Raw genomic sequence first — 20084 nt, 5'->3', positions numbered from 1 at the left:
AGATGGGCAGTGATTGGCTGTTGCAGACTTACGGAAGGCCACCCGGCTGCTGGCGCTGTGCTGGGAGCGGACGAGGACGATCTTGTGTTTGAAGCAGCCGCAGCTGAACATGCACTGAACGCGTCTGCAGTGAACGGATCCTCGTGCTTCTCTGTTCAGACTGCCACAGACACAGCCCAGACGGCAGAAGTCTTTAACACACACACCTTCCCTGAGCTGCCGCGTCTTCACCGCTTTCTGAACAGAGCAAAGCAGAGCACGCTTATACATCCCTCTTAATCTGGGTATTAGAGGACACAAGGGGCTATCCCAGTGTGAGGAAACGGAACAATATGTTTATATTAAATCCTGTGCTAATGCCTATGTTTGATAATCCAGTGGGGAAAAACTTTAATTTCTTTAGAGTAGCACAGCGATTCCCAAACATTTCTGTCAGCTTACACTTCAAATATTTAACGACGCATTCACAAGATACTAGTCACATGACATGCAAGTAAACAGATAAAATATCAAATCTTTTTAGTAACTGTTCTATTTTCAATGCTTTTATTTTAAAATGATTATTTATAATATTTCAAAAGATCAGTGTAGCAACCTAAGAAGGTACTGGTAATATAAGGTAACTACATGGGGTACGGGTAGCTTCAGGGTTAGTACCTAGTTATTATCTAGTTATTGCAATTATTATAATAAGCACAGAGTATGTACATGAGCAATGGGACTGTAAAATAAAGATTTTTTAATTATCTATTTATATAAATAAGCAACCCAATATGAAATATTGAATTTGTGTTTTGTTTTTATTTTAAATTATATATAATATTTTAAATTATTTTAAATGTATCTATATAAATAAGCAAATATATGTGAAGTATTAATGTATTTAGTGTTCTATTTCATTGTTTTGTAATTATTATATTTAATATTATGAATTATTTTATAATTATTATTTATTTATATAAGTAAATAAATTGTAATAACTTAAATTATATTGTTATATAAGAAAATTATATTATAATGTAATAATTATCATTTATAAAATAATAATAAAATAAAACACTTATTAAAAAAAATTAAAAAACACCTATATTTTTGTCATAATATTGTGATTTGAACTGCAATACGGTTCATTTCAGATTGCTATTGAAAACCCTGCGGTAGCATAAAAATGACAGCGTCCAGCTCCAGTAATCAGATGTGATCTGTCAAATAAAAATGACAATTTTGAATATTTGTTGAATTTAAAATAAAAATCCACATCTGAATGTTAGGTGTGCGTCAGGCAGAGATGTGATGATGATGATGATGTCGCTGTATTATAGTGGTGTAGCCGGTCTAGTTGAAGACACTGGATGCAGCGCTGCTGCGTTGTTCAGTCAAAATATTGCAGACAAACAGAGCATCAGTGCAGAGATGTTGTTGTTTACAGCAAAACTGAAACCAAGCCGAATATTTAGACGCGTATTTATCACATTGTCTAGAGGGACATCTATCAGCGTTACACAAGAGAGACATGTTTAGAAAGCATGGGAAATGAATGCAAGTTCAGCTTTTAAAACACATGTGGAGACTTTATGGTGGTTTCTTCCCCATCCACTGCATCTCATGATTTAAATGAAGAAAGTACTCTTAGTGATTGGTTTTCAGTCCTTTGTATTAAACTATACATGCATGATGCGGTTTTGTTTCTAACTGTTTAAGCAACTTAATTATATATGGTTTATAAACAGTATTTTAAACATTATTCATTTTTCCAAAGATATCCGTGTTATTTTATTGCTTTGAAGAAATGTGCATTAGTGCTGGATGCGCCTGTTGTGGCCTCAGCAGAGAAGACAAAAGACTGAAATTATGCCTTTTAAATTAGAATAGAACTCCAATATTGATCATATTCAAGTACAAAATTAGAATTATAAAACAGATAGCTCCGGTCCTTGATTCTGATTGGTTGAGCCGCGTTCGAAGCTGTTGTAAATTACAAAGTAACATTCACCTTTGTTTATGTTTGTGTGTTGCTCGGCAACCACTTTGTTGCAACCACAACTGTTTCTGAGGAACTACATAGTTTGGAATAATGTTCTTATTAATACCATTATATTTCATTTGCTCTGTTTTATTTTGTCAAACCTTACTACGTATAACCATTTTATAAAAGCAATAATCCCTGTGAAGCCGTGGTTTGCAGTGAATTTATAACAGCTAAAGGATTTCTTTTACCCCTTAGCTGTTATAAATTCCCTGTAAACCACGGCTTCTTGCTTTATTTAGTTTTTCGGCCATTCTGACAGCCCTGCAGTGTGTCTGAGACTGGACGCACCTCTGCGGTCAGCAGTGAGCTCAGAGCGAAGCCGGCTCTCTCAGCGCTGATGTGAGAGGGACTCTGTCCGAGAGAGACGGCCTGCTCCTCCTGAGCCAGCAGCTCCGAGTGCTTCTGAGCGGATGAAGAGGACTGCGCTCCATCCACGGCGTCTCTGTTAAACCTCAGCGTCCGCCTCCGCCGCCGGTACCTTCCCCTGCGTCTGGAGCGAGCTCTGCCGGACGCGGCCGGACGCTGAGGGAGATCTTCAGAGACGCTGCGTTTCCATCGGAGCCTCGCGGAGGAAGAGCGCACCGAGGCTTCCGGAGCCGTTCTAACACCGCGTCTGCATCGCCACGCTTTAGTGCGCTTGTCCCGCTTGAGTCCAGAGGGGGCAGGGCTGCGCGTCTGAAGCACACTATCTAGGGTCCTCACGTAGCTGCTGCTCTTGACGGGCAGCTGATAGAGCACCGGAGACGGAGCGCTGGATGAAAACACCGCAGCACGTTCGCTGATTCGCTGGCCTTCAGTCTCCAGATACTCATCCAGCAGCACCGAGGAGAACGCCGAGTGACCAGAGCCTGATGAGCAGCGGAAACATGACATCATCAGTCAATCAGTAAACCCAGTAGGGCTGTTATGGTCATGTGCTTACTGTCGGCTGCGCTCTTTGAATTGAACTTCTCCATCCAGCCTTTGATCCGGGTCGGATCGCTCGTCTTCCCAGCGTGCCAAACGAACGCGGCGTCTGGACTCAAACAAAAAGGATAAATAATTATTAATTAAACAAAACTCCAATATATTATTAATAGCATGTTTTTTTTAATATAGTTTTATAAAAAAATCTCTCTCATTCATTCCTGTAGAATCAGCACAGAATTAATATCACATTATTTTTCATCCCTTCTTTAATTTGATCAGTAAACCTCTGTCGAGCAGGATTGTTTGCCAAAAAGGAATACACAGAAATTAGTAAAAAAAAATTAAATAGTTTGATGACCACCATTTTTTATTAAATAAATGTGTATTAAATCATAAACACAACTTCTGAAAAAATAAAACATTTCATAGATCACCATTATTGTAAAAATGTTAATAAACTGTTTATGTTTTATGAATTTGATTGATTAGAAATGCTTTTTGATTATTAAATTAAAAAAATAAAATAAATGAAAATGGAATCCAGAAAAATTTAAATTAAAAAGAATTTGGGAAAAAGGCCCAAAAATGTTTTTGTAACAAACAAAATAAACAATAATAATAGTGAGAAATAAAACATTTTTTTGTTCAATTGTGTAGATTTCATTATTTCAATTCATGTAGCACACTTTGATTACTAAAATTTAGAATCCAGAAAAATGAAAATGTAAGAAACTAAATTTTAAAAATGATACATGAGACTCAACAGGACCCGTGTAATACATGCAGACGGGTTACTCTAGCAGGCTTTTTTGTGTTTCTCTTTAATGTCAGTGATGATTCATATCTCAGTGATGATTCATATCTCAGTCATGATTCATATCTCAGTGATGATTCATATCTCAGTCATGATTCATATCTCAGTCATGATTCATATCTCAGTGATGATTCATATCTCAGTGATGATTCATATCTCAGTCATGATTCATATCTCAGTGATGATTCATATCTCAGTCATGATTCATATCTCAGTGATGATTCATATTCACTCTAAAGGAAGTTCTTCAGTAGCTAAATAAAGCAGCACAAATAGCACAGAGCCATAATCTTCCTTGTTTATCTTACGGGAGGATGATGTGAGGACAGGTAAAGCAACACCCAGATAATGCAGGTCTATGGGTGCCGCTGGATCCAGAAGATTCAGTTTCATCCCAACTGTGCAGAAACCAAAACAGAAAACAGAAATGAATAAACCAGACAATAACAAAACTTCAGATCCAGCTGGTTTGATGTGTGCTGGTCAGTGTTCACCTTCTTGAAGCGCAGGATGAATGATCTGCCGGTTCTTCAGCTGCTGGAGCTGCTGCAGTAAGACCAGCTCCTGCTCACAGATCCAGTCTGCAGGCGCACACACACACACACACACACATACACACACACACACACGCACACACACACACACTCATGAGCTCACCGTCAGAGCGGAGGACACTCATGGATCAGATGTTCACAGACCTGCATCACGCGCTGGGGTCTCTGCTGGAGATGATGCAGATGCTTCCACAGATCTCCTCGTGTGTCCAACATGAACGTCCAGCGCCTCCTGTGACACAAACCAGCTGTCTATCAGTCTTCAGAGGATAATAAACCAGTTCTGTTCATTCTGAGCACATGCTGTGTCAAGTGTGGCTTTAATATCTGTGTCTGATTCATAATAAATCAGCGTTACATCAAACCTGTTCTCTAGATATCAGAAACTGAAAAACACTAATTGCCATTATTTCCAGAATTTGCATTCAGTATATAAGAAGTTTCTATTGTTGTAGTAATCATTTACTGTCCGTTATGTTTCAAAAACCAGGCAGAAGTTGATAAGTTACTGTTCCTTATCTCCAGTTGGAGCACATGTGATGTTTAATATGCAGTGAAGACATTGGGAAAAACTGACATTGTGATATTTTCTTTCTGCTGTATATACTGCCTTTAGGAACAATACAGGACTTTTCCCCAGGTTACTTGAATAGCTCTGTTTAGAAAGAATTAATCATTTTAGACTTAGTGGGTGATTTTGTTATGAAATGAAATAAAAGAGTGAATTATATATTTTCCAGACTCCAAAACTCTCTTTAGAGTTTCATAACATTTTTAACATAAATGGTTGATAGAGCATTATTTTCAGCTTTATATTTAGCATATAGTACAGTCATCTGCACACAAGAAACGCTGTTATGCCTTTGAGAAACTATTCACGAGCACATGGGAATTTTGTGCATGCTTACGCTTTACAATTTCTAGTTTTATATAACATATTTCCTTTGTGCATCACTGCCATGTTACTTTGAATAAAAAAAAGAGCATGGATGCACATGAATTAATATGGATCTACTTGTCTTTTCTTATGGTAGTGCCTCTAATATCAAGACCTGATGTCCAGTTTAACACATCGTCTGCAGAAAACCATGACACGAAATGGGCTGATGGCATCAAATTTGCCAAGTTCAAGGGTTTATAGAGAAGATGGGTACTGTAAAAAAGCGTTTCAAATTTGGCTTTTGTTAGGGCAGTGTCATATTTCAAGGCCTTGGGTCTCTTTAATGCATGTGCCCAAGACAGCACACTGTGAAATAAGCTAATGGCACAATACATGGCTCTGTGTGCACGGTCCTATAAGCTACGTTTAATGGTTTCTCGTGCGCACATAAAACTATATATTTTTTATTTTTGCAAAAGTCCTTGAGGCCATGTAATACAGTGCTAAGAATATTGTAAGAAACCCAAAATTCTTATAATCTGCAATTTTGCATAATGAAAGTGTGCACCTTGAATTCATTCAGTCGTATTTTGACTTTGACTTCTTGTTCAAATTTTCATAAAATTCTTAATTTTCCATTATAAAAAAAAAACTAAACGGGCAAAAATGTCTATACAGTGAATACAGAAACTGGTCTTTCATACCTTGGCAGTGAAGGACACGAACAGCACGCCGTCCACCTGCTCCAGGTCAGGCTGCATGGACGCTGAGGAGACGCTGCTGACCGCTGCACACCTGTGCTTCACGTTAGTCCACCACTTAGCCTTGGCCTTCCTCGCACCGCTCCTCCAGCCCCTGCGGTAAACACGCTTCACACCGCGGCCGATCCCACGTCTGCTCTGAGACGATCGCAGAGGCACCTCATCAGCAGATCCAGGGGCTAACGAGGCCACAGCTGATTCCTCTCTGACGAGCGTCTCAACACGCTTCCTTCCCTCTTCACTGGACTCAGATTCATGATGCGTGTGTGTCCAGCTACAGGCCAAAGAAGAAACACCGTCATAATCAAACACACTCATGATGACAACAGGGTGCATCTCATGAACACTTATTTGTGGTCCACAAAATCAGTCATAAGGGTCAATTACTTCGTCTGAAAGCTGAATAAATAATCTCTCCATTGATGTATGGTTTGTTATGATAGGACAATATTTGGCTGAGATACAACTATTAGAAAATCTGGAATCTGAGGGAGCAAAAAAATCTAAATATTGAGAAAATCTCCTTTAAAGTTGTTCAAATGAAGTTCTTAGCAATGCATATTACTAATCAATAATGAAGTTTTGATATATTTACGGTAAGAAATGTACTAAATATCTTCATGGAACATGATCTTAATATCCTAATGATTTTTGTCATAAAAGAGAAATGTATAATTTTGATCCATACAATGTATTGTTGTCTATTGCTACAGATATACCTGTGTTACTCATGACTGCTTTTGTGCTGCAGAGACACATATGTGTTTCTGATCCTACTGTGAATGATTCATCAATGACGTTATTCTAAAGACATCGATGTTAGTCTGCAACAACACAATAAAAGGCGTACCTGCAGTGTTTCTGGCGGTCAGCAGGAGGCGGCGAGCGAGCGGTCAGAGCCAGCTTGAGTTTGTTCTGAATGAGCCGAGCGCTCTCCCCGTCCTCTCTGAACGCCAGCATGAAGGGGTTGCAGTCGATCTTGAGCCGGGTCATCAGCGGGTTCTGGTAGCTGGTCACCGCATAGAAGGCTGTTTTAGGGAAGGTGAAGACCTGAGCGTCCGGCTCGGGACCGGTGCTGACGGGAACCACGCAGAGCCGCGGCTGATAGCTGTGCATGGGACGCAGAACCACAGCGGCGTCTCGGTCCTCAGAGCTATGAGACAGCTTCACCTTGTAGAAGGACACCGGCCCGTCCATCCAGCGCTGACCCGGAGCCGGAGAGTCCGGATGGACACACACTAGAGATGTTAGGTATGAAAATTTCTCATCACGATTATAGAGAACTAAACGATCACGGTTATCAGTATTATCAGGGTATTGTTAAAATGTGACCCTGGAGCACAAAACCGGTCATAAGGGTCAATTTTGTGAAATTGAGATTTATACATAAGTCAAAATGATAATTGATTAATAAACGATTACATTTATTTTATTTGTTCCATAAATAATTCTAGATACCTTATTCGAATTGTTTAAATGTGTAGAATCCACATAAATTTGTTTTCATCAACTGGTCAAAATTGACAGGGCATGTAAATCCGGTCTGTGTTCAGTCCAGACAGAAGCTGCACACAGACTGAATGAGAGTCTCTGTAAATCCAGTCTCTGACAGCAGGTGGCGCTGATGGAGCAGCACAATTACAGCTGCTTCCCGTAACCTCCGTGACACGGCAGCATTGCTACTTTATTAGGTCTTACATGGATTACAAACACGTCTGTGTTTACATAGAAAAAACAATGGAAAAGCAGCTCAAGCGAATATAATCCCTGTGCAGAACTACTACCTTATGTCTGATATTTGATGTTTGCATCACGGAGACAGACTGAAAGCTGCTGTTCATTGTTTTTACAGAACATTTATAGTTAATAATAGTCTACTGGTGTTATACCTTCAGTCATTTTGAATTTGAATTACCTTGAATTTTGAGATTTTTTTCTGAAGTATTTTCCTCATATTATTTCTGAACATATATAATATGTATAAGACAAGTTTGTACAAGATGTAGTTGTAGTTCATGCATCGCTTTTGCAAAGATATTTAACAAGTGAATTGTTTAACATCTACATCATGTGTGCTGCACTTGGAATATAATTTTCTTTAACTAGAGGATTAATAAAGAACAAGTTACTTGAATCATGTTGTAGTTATATTTTCAAGTTGACTAGTTTCTTTAAATCTTTAAAAAATTGAGAATCTGTCAAATGTTCTGAAAAAATGTAGATTTAAATTTTTTGCCATATCGCCCAGCCCTAAATACGGTTTAAATGATCATTAAAATATGAAACGGTGATACTAACCGCGGGGAGTTTTCTCCAGATTTATCTTGAAGCCAGTACTCGCTCCATCCCTAAAGCTCTCTGGACTCTGGAGGTGCGTCTCTCCGGCTGCGTCCGGCTCCCAGGTCTCCCCGGTCCAGCGGTGCCGGAGGTCATCCAGAGGAGCGATGTCCAGGATCAGGAGGTAGCTGAGGCTGGGCTGTAGGCCGGTCAGACGGAAGCGGCAGCAGGGGAACATGCGTCTGCCCGCCGCTGTCAGGATCATCTCAGTGCCCAGGCTGTGAAAGCGGCTCCAGACCGACTCGTTCTCCAGCGTGACGGAGACGCCGCTGCCATCATCCACCGCAGTCGGAGCGCAAACAAACCCAGCATCGCTTCCCAGCATTCCCTCTGCTGCGCTCTCCATCGCTGCACACCTCGGCTCATCTACAGGCCAGTCCACATGATTCACCCGATTTCTGCATCTGAACCTGCTGGAAATACAAAAACTGATCGATCGATAAGCTCTAACAAGCTCTAACAAACAGACCAGATAACAAAACACCCTCGTGATGCTGGGGTTAAAGAATTACAACAGATTCCTGGAAAAATAATAATAAATAATACAGAGAACATGCAATTTGGGGGGGGGGGATTAATTTTGATGATAAATTTGCATTAAATTATTAATACAAAAAATGTTTAATATTTCATAAGGCCCTATTAATTGTAAACTTTTTAATTAACTGTTAAATAGTTTTTGTGAAACATGAAATCGTTTGATCACGCATGCTTGCAGACAGGATCAGGACAGGATCAGGAGAGGATCAGGAGAGGATCAGGACAGGATCAGGAGAGGATCAGGACAGGATCAGGATCAGGAGAGGATCAGGAGAGGATCAGGAGAGGATCAGGAGAGGATCAGGACAGGATCAGGAGAGGATCAGGACAGGATCAGGAGAGGATCAGGAGAGGATCAGGCGAGGATCAGGAGAGGATCAGGACAGGATCAGGAGAGGATCAGGACAGGATCAGGACAGGATCAGGAGAGGATCAGGAGAGGATCAGGACAGGATCAGGACAGGATCAGGAGAGGATCAGGACAGGATCAGGACAGGGTCTGGAGAGGATCAGGAGAGGATCAGGACAGGATCAGGACAGGATCAGGAGAGGATCAGGAGAGGATCAGGAGAGGATCAGGAGAGGATCAGGAGAGGATCAGGACAGGATCAGGAGAGGATCAGGACAGGATCAGGAGAGGATCAGGACAGGATCAGGACAGGATCAGGAGAGGATCAGGAGAGGATCAGGACAGGATCAGGAGAGGATCAGGAGAGGATCAGGAGAGGATCAGGAGAGGATCAGGAGAGGATCAGGACAGGATCAGGAGAGGATCAGGAGAGGATCAGGACAGGATCAGGACAGGATCAGGAGAGGATCAGGAGAGGATCAGGACAGGATCAGGAGAGGATCAGGACAGGATCAGGAGAGGATCAGGACAGGATCAGGACAGGATCAGGAGAGGATCAGGACAGGACAGGATCAGGAGAGGATCAGGACAGGATCAGGAGAGGATCAGGACAGGATCAGGACAGGATCAGGACAGGGTCTGGCAGGATTGGGAAAAAAATTAAAAGGCCCACAAACTTTGAAACTTTTAATAAATTGTTGTTAAATCATGTTTCACTATTTTAATTAACTGGACATGCTTTATGATTACTAAAATTTAATTTAACCTTTTTTGCTTTTGTTAATTGTATAATAAATACATTTTAATTTAAAAAATATATTTTTTGTTTTTTTAAAGAAAACAAGCAGTAAATGAATAGAGTGTAAGTCTAGTGTAAGGGATCAGTTTTATGATTTAAAGAATAGAATTAGAATAGAGAGAGCTAGAGTTCGAGGTCAGATATAGATGGAAGAGATGTGTTCTAGAAGATGGTTCAGGACTCAGCTGCTGGGATTGAGTTCAAGGAGGGAACAGTTCATTTAAAAGTCCATGAAAGTGATTTTCTTTGGGATGAACAATAAAGCCACGTTCTCTTGCAGAACACAAGCTTCTAGAGGCACATCGATCTGAAGTAACGGGGGGCAGAGCCAGAGGTGCTTCTGTAGGCGGAGGGTGGTGATGGCGCAGTGGATAAGACACATGCCTTTGGTGTGAGAGACCCGGGTTCGAATCCACTGTGAGACACCAATGTGTCCCTGAGCAAGACACTTAACCCCTAGTTGCTCCAGAGGCGTGCGACCTCTGACATATATAGCAATTGTAAGTCGCTTTGGATAAAAGCGTCAGCTAAATGAATAAATGTAAATGTAAAATAAATGTAGGCAAACATTAATGCAAGTTTAGTTTAACCACTAAACTCAGGCATGTGATCAGCTAGAGACAACAAAAGAAGGAAAATCTGACCACGCCCCCAGCACTTATTAAAAATATATATATTTTAGCACATTAACCCTCGGTTTCACAGACAGTCCCAGACTAAAGTGTAAGTCTGAGCTGTTTTAACTGAAAGACTGACTGATCTTAAAATATATCAGTGCCTTCGTTTCGTCTCGAGATGCACTCCAGTAATGCTTTTTCTAAGGCATGTTAATAAAAATTACTTAAATTCCCTAATTGAACAATGGCCTAATCCTGGCTTAGTCTAAGGCCTAACCGGGCCTAAAAGATATATCTTATATTGTAATAATACATACTATTATCCTGTAAAAAAATACAAAGCAGCATTTAATAATCATGATAACAATATAATATATTATAATAAAGTACTATAATACAGTAGATTATAGTAAAGTATATAGAATTGTTATTATTATTAAAGTACCAGCCAAAAGTTTGGAAACATTACAATTATTAATGATTCTGAAATAAAATATCTTCTGCTCATCAATGCTGAATTTATTTGATCAAAATTTACAAAAAAACAGCAATATTGTGAAATATTATTACAAATAAAAAACTAAGTTTTCAAATGTAATATATTATAAAATGTAATGTTATTCCTGTGATGCAAAGCAGAATTTTCTTCATCATTACTCCAGTTTCAGTGTCACACGATCTTTTAGAAATCATTACAATTTATTAGACTCAAGAAAAGAATCTGATTATAATCAATGTTGAAAACTATTTTGCTGCTTCATATTTTGTGTGGAAATGGTGATGCACTTTACTTTTCAGGATTTTTTGATGCAAATAAATGCTGTTCATTAAACTTTATATTTATTTATCAAATAGATTAATAAAATTTGTTTAATGCATTTATTAAATAGAAACAATTTTAAATGTCTTCACTCACTTTTTTATCACTTTATTGCATGATGAATAACATTATTAATTTCTCTCTCTTTTTTAAATCTTATACAAATGTTTGAGTGTTATCGTCGTATCCACAAACATATTAATCAGCAAACACTAAACACAGTACTACTGTAACGGCATCGATCTGATACTCGGCTCCGATACGAGACCGATCCAAGTCCCATATTGTGCGTATACTATTCTGTGTTATTGTTATTGCACAAAAACATTAGAAAGCACCAAAATTTGCAAAAAAATAAAACTGCCCTGAAAATATAATTTGTTCATTTTTTCATAAATTGTAGCTAAATTTTATGTTTCATGATTTTAATCAATTAGCCTTTTTTTTTTTTTTACTGAATTAGTAACATTTATTTTAACTATTAAAACTCAATACAGAAAGAAATAAAATTGAAAAATACAAATTTGGGGGAAAAATTAAAAAGAATTTGGGAAAAAATTCATAAGCCCCTAAACATTTAATTTTTGTTAACATTTGAATACATTTTTGTTAAACAGTATGTGATTCGTAAATGTATTAATCATGCTTTTTGATTACTGAAATTGGAAATGGATTCAAATAAAAGGGCTCTACACCTGGTTAGGAAGCGTGTTTGACACAAAACTGACTCTTAATGTGTGTTTCTGGTCTTACTGCGAATGATTCATCAATGGCGTTATTCTAAACACATCGATGTTAGTCTGCAACAACTCAATAAACATCCATATAATCCATATAATGAGACAAACTGTATTCGAACGGTGTTTGTGTCCTCTGTGCTAGGTTGATTTTTCTCTGTTTTGTCCTTCATTTATGCAGTTAACAGAAACATCATTACATCTAAAGCATGTTCATTCTTTCGCAGCATGCGCTTCTGCTTTAATCACAATAACTACACTGTAGAAAACTGTAGATTTGTCAAAGTTGTAAATAAAACAAACATAACTGGATGAAGTTTTACAAGACAATACTATTTCTGTCTTTTTCCTTCTAAATATTGTTTAATTTAGTGCTGGGCAACAATTAATCACGATTAATCACATCCAAAACAAAAGTTTTTGTGTACATGATATATGTGTGTGTGTACTGGGTATATCTATTATGTATATAAAGACACACACATACAATATATATTTACATGTACATATTTATATTCATATAATTTATATTTATAAACATAATATATTTTTCTTAAATACAGTCATGGCCAAAAATATTGGCACCCTTGGTAAATATGATCAAAGAAGGCTGTGAAAATTAATCTGCATTAATCCTTTTGATCTTTTATTTAAAAATTTCACAAAAACCTATCCTTTCATTGGATAATAAGAATTTAAAATGGGGGAAAATCTCATTATGAAATAAATGTTTTTTCTCAAACACACGTTGGACACAATTATTGGCACCCCTTGAAATTCTTATGAGTAAAATATCTCTGAAGTATACTCCCATTCATATTCACAATTTTGAGCACTCCAGGGTGATTATGAACATGAAATTATCCAGCCATGGCTTCCTGTTTCACAGAAATATAAATAGGAGGGAAAACAAAGCCCAAATTCCCTTAATCATCCATCACAATGAGAAAAAACAAAGAATATATTTCTGATGTGCAGCAAAAGATAATTGAGCTTCACAAATTAGTGAAGTGGCTTTAAGAAAAGAGCTAGAGCAGAGAAAATCCCCATTTCCACCATCAGGGCAATAACTAAGAATTTCCAATCAACATAAAATGTAATGAAACTGCCTGGAAGAGGACGTGTGTCTATATCGTCCTAATGCACGGTGAGGAGGAGAGTTTGAGTGGCTAAAGACTCTTCAAGGATCACAGCTGGAGAATTGCAGAAAATAGTTGAGTCTCGGGGTCAGAAAGCCTCTACATCAGCACGTGTTGTTTGGGAGGATTTCAAGAAAAATTCTCCTAGCTCATCCAAAAACAATCTGCAGCATATTCAGTTATCAGACACGACTGGAGCTTCAGATGGGACTGGCTTCTATGGTCAGATGAAACTAAAAAATTAGCTTTTTAGCAGCAAACACTCAAGATGGGTTTGGTGAACACAGGGATAAAAAGTACCCCATGTGTACAATGAAATATACTGCTGTATTTGTGATGCTGTGGGCCTATATTTCTGCTGGAGGTCCTGGACATCTTGTTCAGACACATGGCATCATGGATTCTATCAAATACCAACAGATAAAAATCAATAAGTGACTGATTCTATTAGAAATCTTATAATGGGCCATGTTTGGATCTTCCAACCGTACAATAATCCAAACACAAACCTCAAAAACAACACAAAAATGGGTCACTGAGCACAAAACCAAGCTTCTGCTGGCCATTCCAGTCCTCTGACCTGAACCCTGTAGAAGATGAGTGAGGTGAACTGAAGAGAAGAAGCTGTGAATCTGAAGGATCTGGAGTGATTCTGGATGAAGGAATGGTCTCTGATCTCTTGTCAGGTGTTCTCTAACCTCATCAGGCATTATAGGAGAAGATTTAGAGCTGTTAAACTGACAAATGGAGGTTTCAGAAAGTGTTGAATAAAAGGTTAATTGTAGCCAATGTGTAATTGAGAAAAAAACATTTATTTCATAATGATATTTCCCCCCATTTTAAATTCTTATTATCCAATGAAAGGATAGATTTTTGTGAATTTTTAAAATAAAAGATCAAAAGGATTAACAATGCAGATTAATTTTCCCAGCCTTCTTTGATCATATTTACCAAGGGTGCCGATATTTTTGGCCATGACTGTATATGTGTGTGTGTGTGTGCATTTATATAAACATAATAAATATATTATGCCATTATGTTCTATATGGCGCCAGATCACAACACAAGTCATGTAAGGTTACCTTTCCTATAGAACAGGATTTACTTACTAAAGTATATATTGTGATAAAACCATATACCGTGACAAAAGCTTGTGCACTTTCTGTATTCTGATCAATTAAATAATTGTGCTTGATAATGTCTGCTTATATCTCCTAATTAAGATAACACACATCATTTGAAAAATTTGCATTGCGCCCCTAAATGTTTTAATGTGCTCCTAAAAATTTCCTAAAGAGTCTCTGGAAGAAGCAAAGTCCTGGAACACCATGATTCCTTTAAGTGTTTGTGTCCTGCTTCATCTCCAAACATCTGCGTATTACTGCGTATAACTTTGTCAAATTGATTTTCACAGAACAAAATAACAGAACTGCTAGATATAATGAGGATTGTGAGAAACATCTGAATTGTGAGAGAAACTCGGGAAGAAAGTCTTCATGATGATAGAACAGCAGCTGGACAGGAAGTGAAGCGGGGCTCGAACTCGGGATTATATTATTTAATATCTTTATATAAATCCATAGATTATAGACACCGCAGCTGTCGCCGACACGTCACCTTCTGACTCAACCAATAACGCGAGTTTGGGGGCGGGGCCATGTGTATGCCTGACCAATGACAGACGGGAGGCGTGTTCAGGGGAAACCTGTCTGCAACAGTTATTGTAGTAAATTAGTTTAGTTTAAAGCCCGCATCAAGCGACTAAATGTGTATATCCTGCTGTAGTCTGAATCACGTGCTCTGATGTGTGTGTGTGTGTGTGTGTGTGTGTGTGTGTGAGTGTGTGTGCGCTGCAGACAGTGGCGAGCTCTTATATTACAGTCAAACTAACAAAGATCTTCCTGCAGCTGCAAACACCAGCCACAGCTTACTGCTAACTAGTACTAGTTAGTCCTCAGCTGCACTCTAACACAAGCATCTAAAGCGACACGGGTCGGGTTACTGATCACTCACCTCTCAAGCTGAAGTTTGTAATGTTTCTCGGCGGATTCGGTGCTTCCTAACCGACTGCTCCGCGCTCGGTGGACACGTGACGTCACGCGCTGTTTCCTGACGGACCAATGGCGTGGCGTTCCGATGACAGCGCATTCACCAGGAATAACGCGCAGTTTAAATATAGTGCAGTTATTCTTTAAGCCTAATGATAGTTAATGATATCTTTCATCATTCTTCTATTATTTCTGTCATGCTTCCTGGTGCTGCACGATAAAACCTGACAATTATTCCGCTTGTTTCTTCATTGTTTTCTTTAGTCGAAATGTTGACCCCCCCCCCCCCCCCCCGGCAGGCAGCGTCCTCCCGGAAGTGACGTCATCTCCTGGAGGGAAACGGCGGGAAGCGTGCTATGGATTTGATGAATTCTGTGATGTTTTGTGTTATTATTTGGATCAAACGACACAGATCACTTTATGAAACATGCTTAAAATATGACGAAGAATTTCAAGGCAAGTTTCCTGTCATCATTCACTGAGAAATTTGCACATTATCCAGAACAGCGCGTGCGGAGTGCATGTTTAAAACAGATTCGCTTCTAACTGTTAGCTGCTCACTTAAGTCAACAGAAAATGACATGGACATGAGTCACAGGAAATATCCTGTACATTTTCACCACTAAATCTAAAATAGTGTTGAATGTTTAAACTAATAAAAATCATCTAGTCTTACCTCAGTTTGCAAGCTGGCCTCTGGCTGGTTTCGGTGGTCTAAAGTCTAAACACAAATAATGCCACGATGTTATGGAATTCACAAGTGAAATCTTAATATGAAAATTGACAGAATTAAGTCCTTAAAAATATATTACCTGTGTTTGATCACTCTCCGCTCCTGGAGATCATCCGCCATTAATCAAAAAATAGGACCGGAAATAGGATCAACTCATCACCAGTGTCAATTATGTCAACTCTCTGTATTAACGCTGACTCTGAATACTGATTTACACGGCAAGTGTTCATGTCGTTCAAATCAACACCAGAATCAACACTTGTTAACACTGGAAAATTAACACCATAAAAACAACTCTAGACAACACTGGAAATATTGCTGCATGATAGGTCCTTCAAGGTATCTTGGAGAGGTGAGGTGTCTAAGTCACAACATCTAGCTACTGGGGTGCCTCAGGGCTCAGTTCTTGGACCACTTCTCTTCTATGTCTACATGGCATCACTAGGTTCTGTCATTCAGAAACATGGCTTTTCATATCACTGCTATGCTGATGACACTCAACTCTACCTCTCAGTCCATCCTGATGATCCGACGATAGCTGCTCGCATCTCAGCGTGTCTAACAGACATTTCTTGCTGGATGATGGACCATCACCTTCAACTCAACCTGGCTAAGACAGAACTAGGGATGCAACGATACCATTTTCTGATCCAGAAAATTCTGAGTATCGGCCAATTCCGATCCGATACCAGCGCAGTTTTTTTTTTTTGTTTTTTAATCAATATAGAATTTTTATACTTCTGTGTCACTCTTTTGTGTGTTAAACACATATTAGACAACTTAATTTGAATGAAAAATAACATGAAAAAATATATAAGGGCTGTTTACACCTGGTCACTTCATGTGTTTTGTAATATAAATCCGATGCTCAAACTACTTCAGGAGGTGGTCTGGGCCGCATTCCAAACTGGTTGAAACCACATATGTAAGTTTTACTTGTCCCAAAATGTAAAAAATATGACATTATAGTCAGAGATGACTGCGCTAATGCAACACGCATCGCTGGACGAGTAGCTGAGCATCTCTTCAGAAGACACGCAAACTGCCGAGAATGAAACTGAAAGTAGTAAGACGCAGACGATCAACACAATACTCTTCATTAAAAGTAGGAGACAAACTTCTCTTCCCAGTGCTGATGCCACGTGCTCTCCTATTGCGGTCTCTGATCTTGAAATGAGCTGATAATTAATTAAATGCAGCGCTTATCTTTTGATTTCGCTGACATGATCTTCGTTACATTTAAATATAGCGCAGGAATTGAAGATCGGATATATATCTGTTTTGTGACTTTGTGGCCATGTGTAAATTGAAACATTTTAACAAATCAGATACGGTCAGCGAAAACGCATGAAATGACCAGGTGTAAACAGGCCCATTCATAATCTATGACAAAAATGTTATTATAAATTAGGTTAGTGGATAATTTAGTGCACAATTTTATAAAATCTAAACATTTAGTGATAACATTATTTAGTGGCGAACAAATAAAAGTGAATATGCGAAGGACTATATCTGGTAAAATGTTACACATTGCTCTTTATATTGTTGTAAAATACATTAATGAAAAAAGTAAATATATTTATTTATAAACAAACTACAAAATTAAAAGACATTTCTTTTAAATGTATAGCACAATGAAGGCAGCGACAGATGATCGAGCAGTCCTATCTATCATATATACATGCTGCTGCCTCCATTACTGTGCTATACATTAGATTATTAATAGCCTTGATAGGACAGAACAAGAAGCGTTATAAATAATCTTTCATTGCGCAAAAGCATTATAATAGGAAAAGCTCCAATAGAGAGCGGCACAAAGCGCTTATGTCTTCCCGCAGAATGATGCGCTTTGTGCCGTCACAGCGAGCAGCTCCACATACACAAGATCAAAGCACAAAGGAAACAGATATTGGTGCATAGCTTATTAAATCTGTGCATAGTTTATTCATCCTTTTCATTTAACAGTTTTAACTCTCAGTTCTCTTGGAGAGAGTTTCATCGTCTTGCCTGTCTTAACCGAACGGGACACAGTTTGAATGCTGAACGGAGGATGACAGACAGAAGCAGCGGAGAGAAGAATTTACCTGAACTTGAATTTAAAGACTTAAATATTCATCTGTACCTCACATTAAACTATGAAATGGCTTCAGAACACTTGGACTTTGACTTTATGGTGCTTTCTAATGTTTTTGTGCTTTCGTGGGGCTTAACAATAACACAGAATAGTATACGCACAATATCGGATTTGGATTGGTCTCATCTGACCGATACCCGATGCGGCAGAAATTCCCGTATCGGAGCCGATACAGATCCTGACTATCGGATGAATGCATCCCTGGACAGAACTGCTTGTAGTTTCAGCTAACCCATCGCTTCATCACAATCTCACTTTTAGCCTCATCTACCATAACTCCTTCAAAAACAGCCAGAAACCTTGAGTTGTGATTGATGATCAGCTGAATCTCTCAGACCACATTGCTAAAACTGCCCAGTATAGTGCAGATATGCTTTATTCAACATCAAGAAGATCATGCCTTTCTTTGGGAACATGCTTCGCTGCTCCTTGTTCAAGCTCATGTTCTGTCCCGGCTGGATTATTGCAATGCTCTCTTGACAGGTCTTCCAGCCAGTTCTATCAAACCTCTACAATTAATCCAGAATGCGGCAGCAAGATTTATTTTTAATGAGCCAAAAAGAACGCACGTCACACCTTAGTTTATCAATCTGCACTGGCTACCAATAGCACATTACTTTTGATTGAGTGAGAGAGAGATGTATTAATGAGATTATTCTATCTGTCACACAAATGTGTGACGCAGCTAAATGTTTTTAATTAAAAATAATGAAAGCTGCTCTGCTTGGAAGCCAATGTTTATTGTCAAACATCGAGTCTGTGATGAAGATGTGAGGCCAAACTCCATGGAGAAATTAAGCCTGAGCTCCAGCTCGTCACGAGATGAAGGACACCAAAGCTCTAAGGCATCAATTACACCGTTCCCCACCTTCTCCAGCTTCTCATTAATTAAGCAAGATGCAGTGACATCACAGAAACTTCGATCCGCTGGAGCAGAAACGTCTCCAGATCTGCTTCAGAACGCACCGATGGAGGGCTCTTACCTGGAGCTTCTGGCTCTGAGGATCGTCATCTCCATCCTCGGCGTGGTAGGAAACACGATCCTGATCATCTCCATCCTTCAAACGCCTCGTCTCAAGTCCTTCGAGATCTTTCTCCTCGGACTCGCTGTGGCCAATCTGGAGGAGATCGTGGTCGTGGACGTCTACGACATCTTGCTCTTGCGCTCGTCTCGCAGGATAAGCGTCTGGAGCTGCAGAGGCCTGAAGTCCCTCACCATCTTCGGGGAGATCTCCAGCATCCTCTTCACGGTCCTCATCAGCGTCTACCGCTATCAGAAGCTGCGAGACGTCCAGACACGGGCCAACCTTCCCGTCTTCATGGACGGCCTGCGCTCGGCCGTGTTTCTCTCGGTGTTCTGCGGCGCGGTGGCTCTTCTCTTCAGTTTACCCATGTTTCTCATTAACCTGGACTGGAGTCACCTAAACTCCTCGTCTGTGGGCTGTCCGGTCGATTTCTTCCAGTGCTCGTTAACCAGATGCCCGACTCGCAACCGTGCTTACAAGTACTCCTTCATTCTGGTGTGCAACCTGCTCCCGCTGCTGATTGTCACGCTAACGAGCACCATGATCGCCAGGATTTTAATAGCCCAGCAGAAAAGGGTCAGGGCCCGACAGGCTCCGAGCACTGTGACGACCCAACAGCTGCCCCGGAGATCGTCTTACCAGCGCAGCACGCTGTCCATCCTGATGGCCATGATGCTGTTCCAGCTCAACTGGACCGTCTATCTGATCCTTCACCTGGCGTTTGACCCTGACTCCTTCCCTCTGTGGTCAGAGACGGAGTTCTTCATCACCACCCTTTACACCGCGGTCAGCCCGTACGTCTATGGAATCGGCAACAACCTGTTCAACATCAAGCGCTTCATTAGTAAAGCTTCTAATT

General features: G+C 39.5%; 2 protein-coding genes across 2 annotated transcripts in view; both read right to left on the bottom strand.

Moving 5' to 3' along the window:
- LOC306880070 (MAX gene-associated protein-like) overlaps positions 1-15376 on the bottom strand; it is a 32484-nt gene extending 17108 nt beyond the window's left edge. Inside the window, exons 1-10 of the mRNA XM_079433351.1 lie at positions 15299-15376; positions 8246-8697; positions 6798-7185; positions 5891-6221; positions 4451-4538; positions 4247-4333; positions 4061-4150; positions 2952-3044; positions 2318-2877; positions 33-237 (exon numbers count right to left, since the gene is read on the bottom strand). Coding sequence (XP_079289477.1) covers positions 33-237; positions 2318-2877; positions 2952-3044; positions 4061-4150; positions 4247-4333; positions 4451-4538; positions 5891-6221; positions 6798-7185; positions 8246-8630 — 2227 coding nt within the window. The 5' untranslated portion in view covers positions 8631-8697; positions 15299-15376. The remainder of the gene's footprint in view (positions 1-32; positions 238-2317; positions 2878-2951; positions 3045-4060; positions 4151-4246; positions 4334-4450; positions 4539-5890; positions 6222-6797; positions 7186-8245; positions 8698-15298) is intronic.
- The window catches only part of LOC306880073 (peptidyl-prolyl cis-trans isomerase FKBP3-like), a 391610-nt gene that overhangs the window by 13928 nt on the left and 357598 nt on the right, over positions 1-20084 (bottom strand). The gene's annotated exons all lie outside the window — the stretch shown is intronic.

Source organism: Barbus barbus (genome assembly GCF_936440315.1).
Source record: "Barbus barbus genome assembly, chromosome: 14".
Lineage (NCBI taxonomy): Eukaryota > Metazoa > Chordata > Actinopteri > Cypriniformes > Cyprinidae > Barbus > Barbus barbus.
This window is presented reverse-complemented; position numbering and strand designations above follow the sequence as displayed.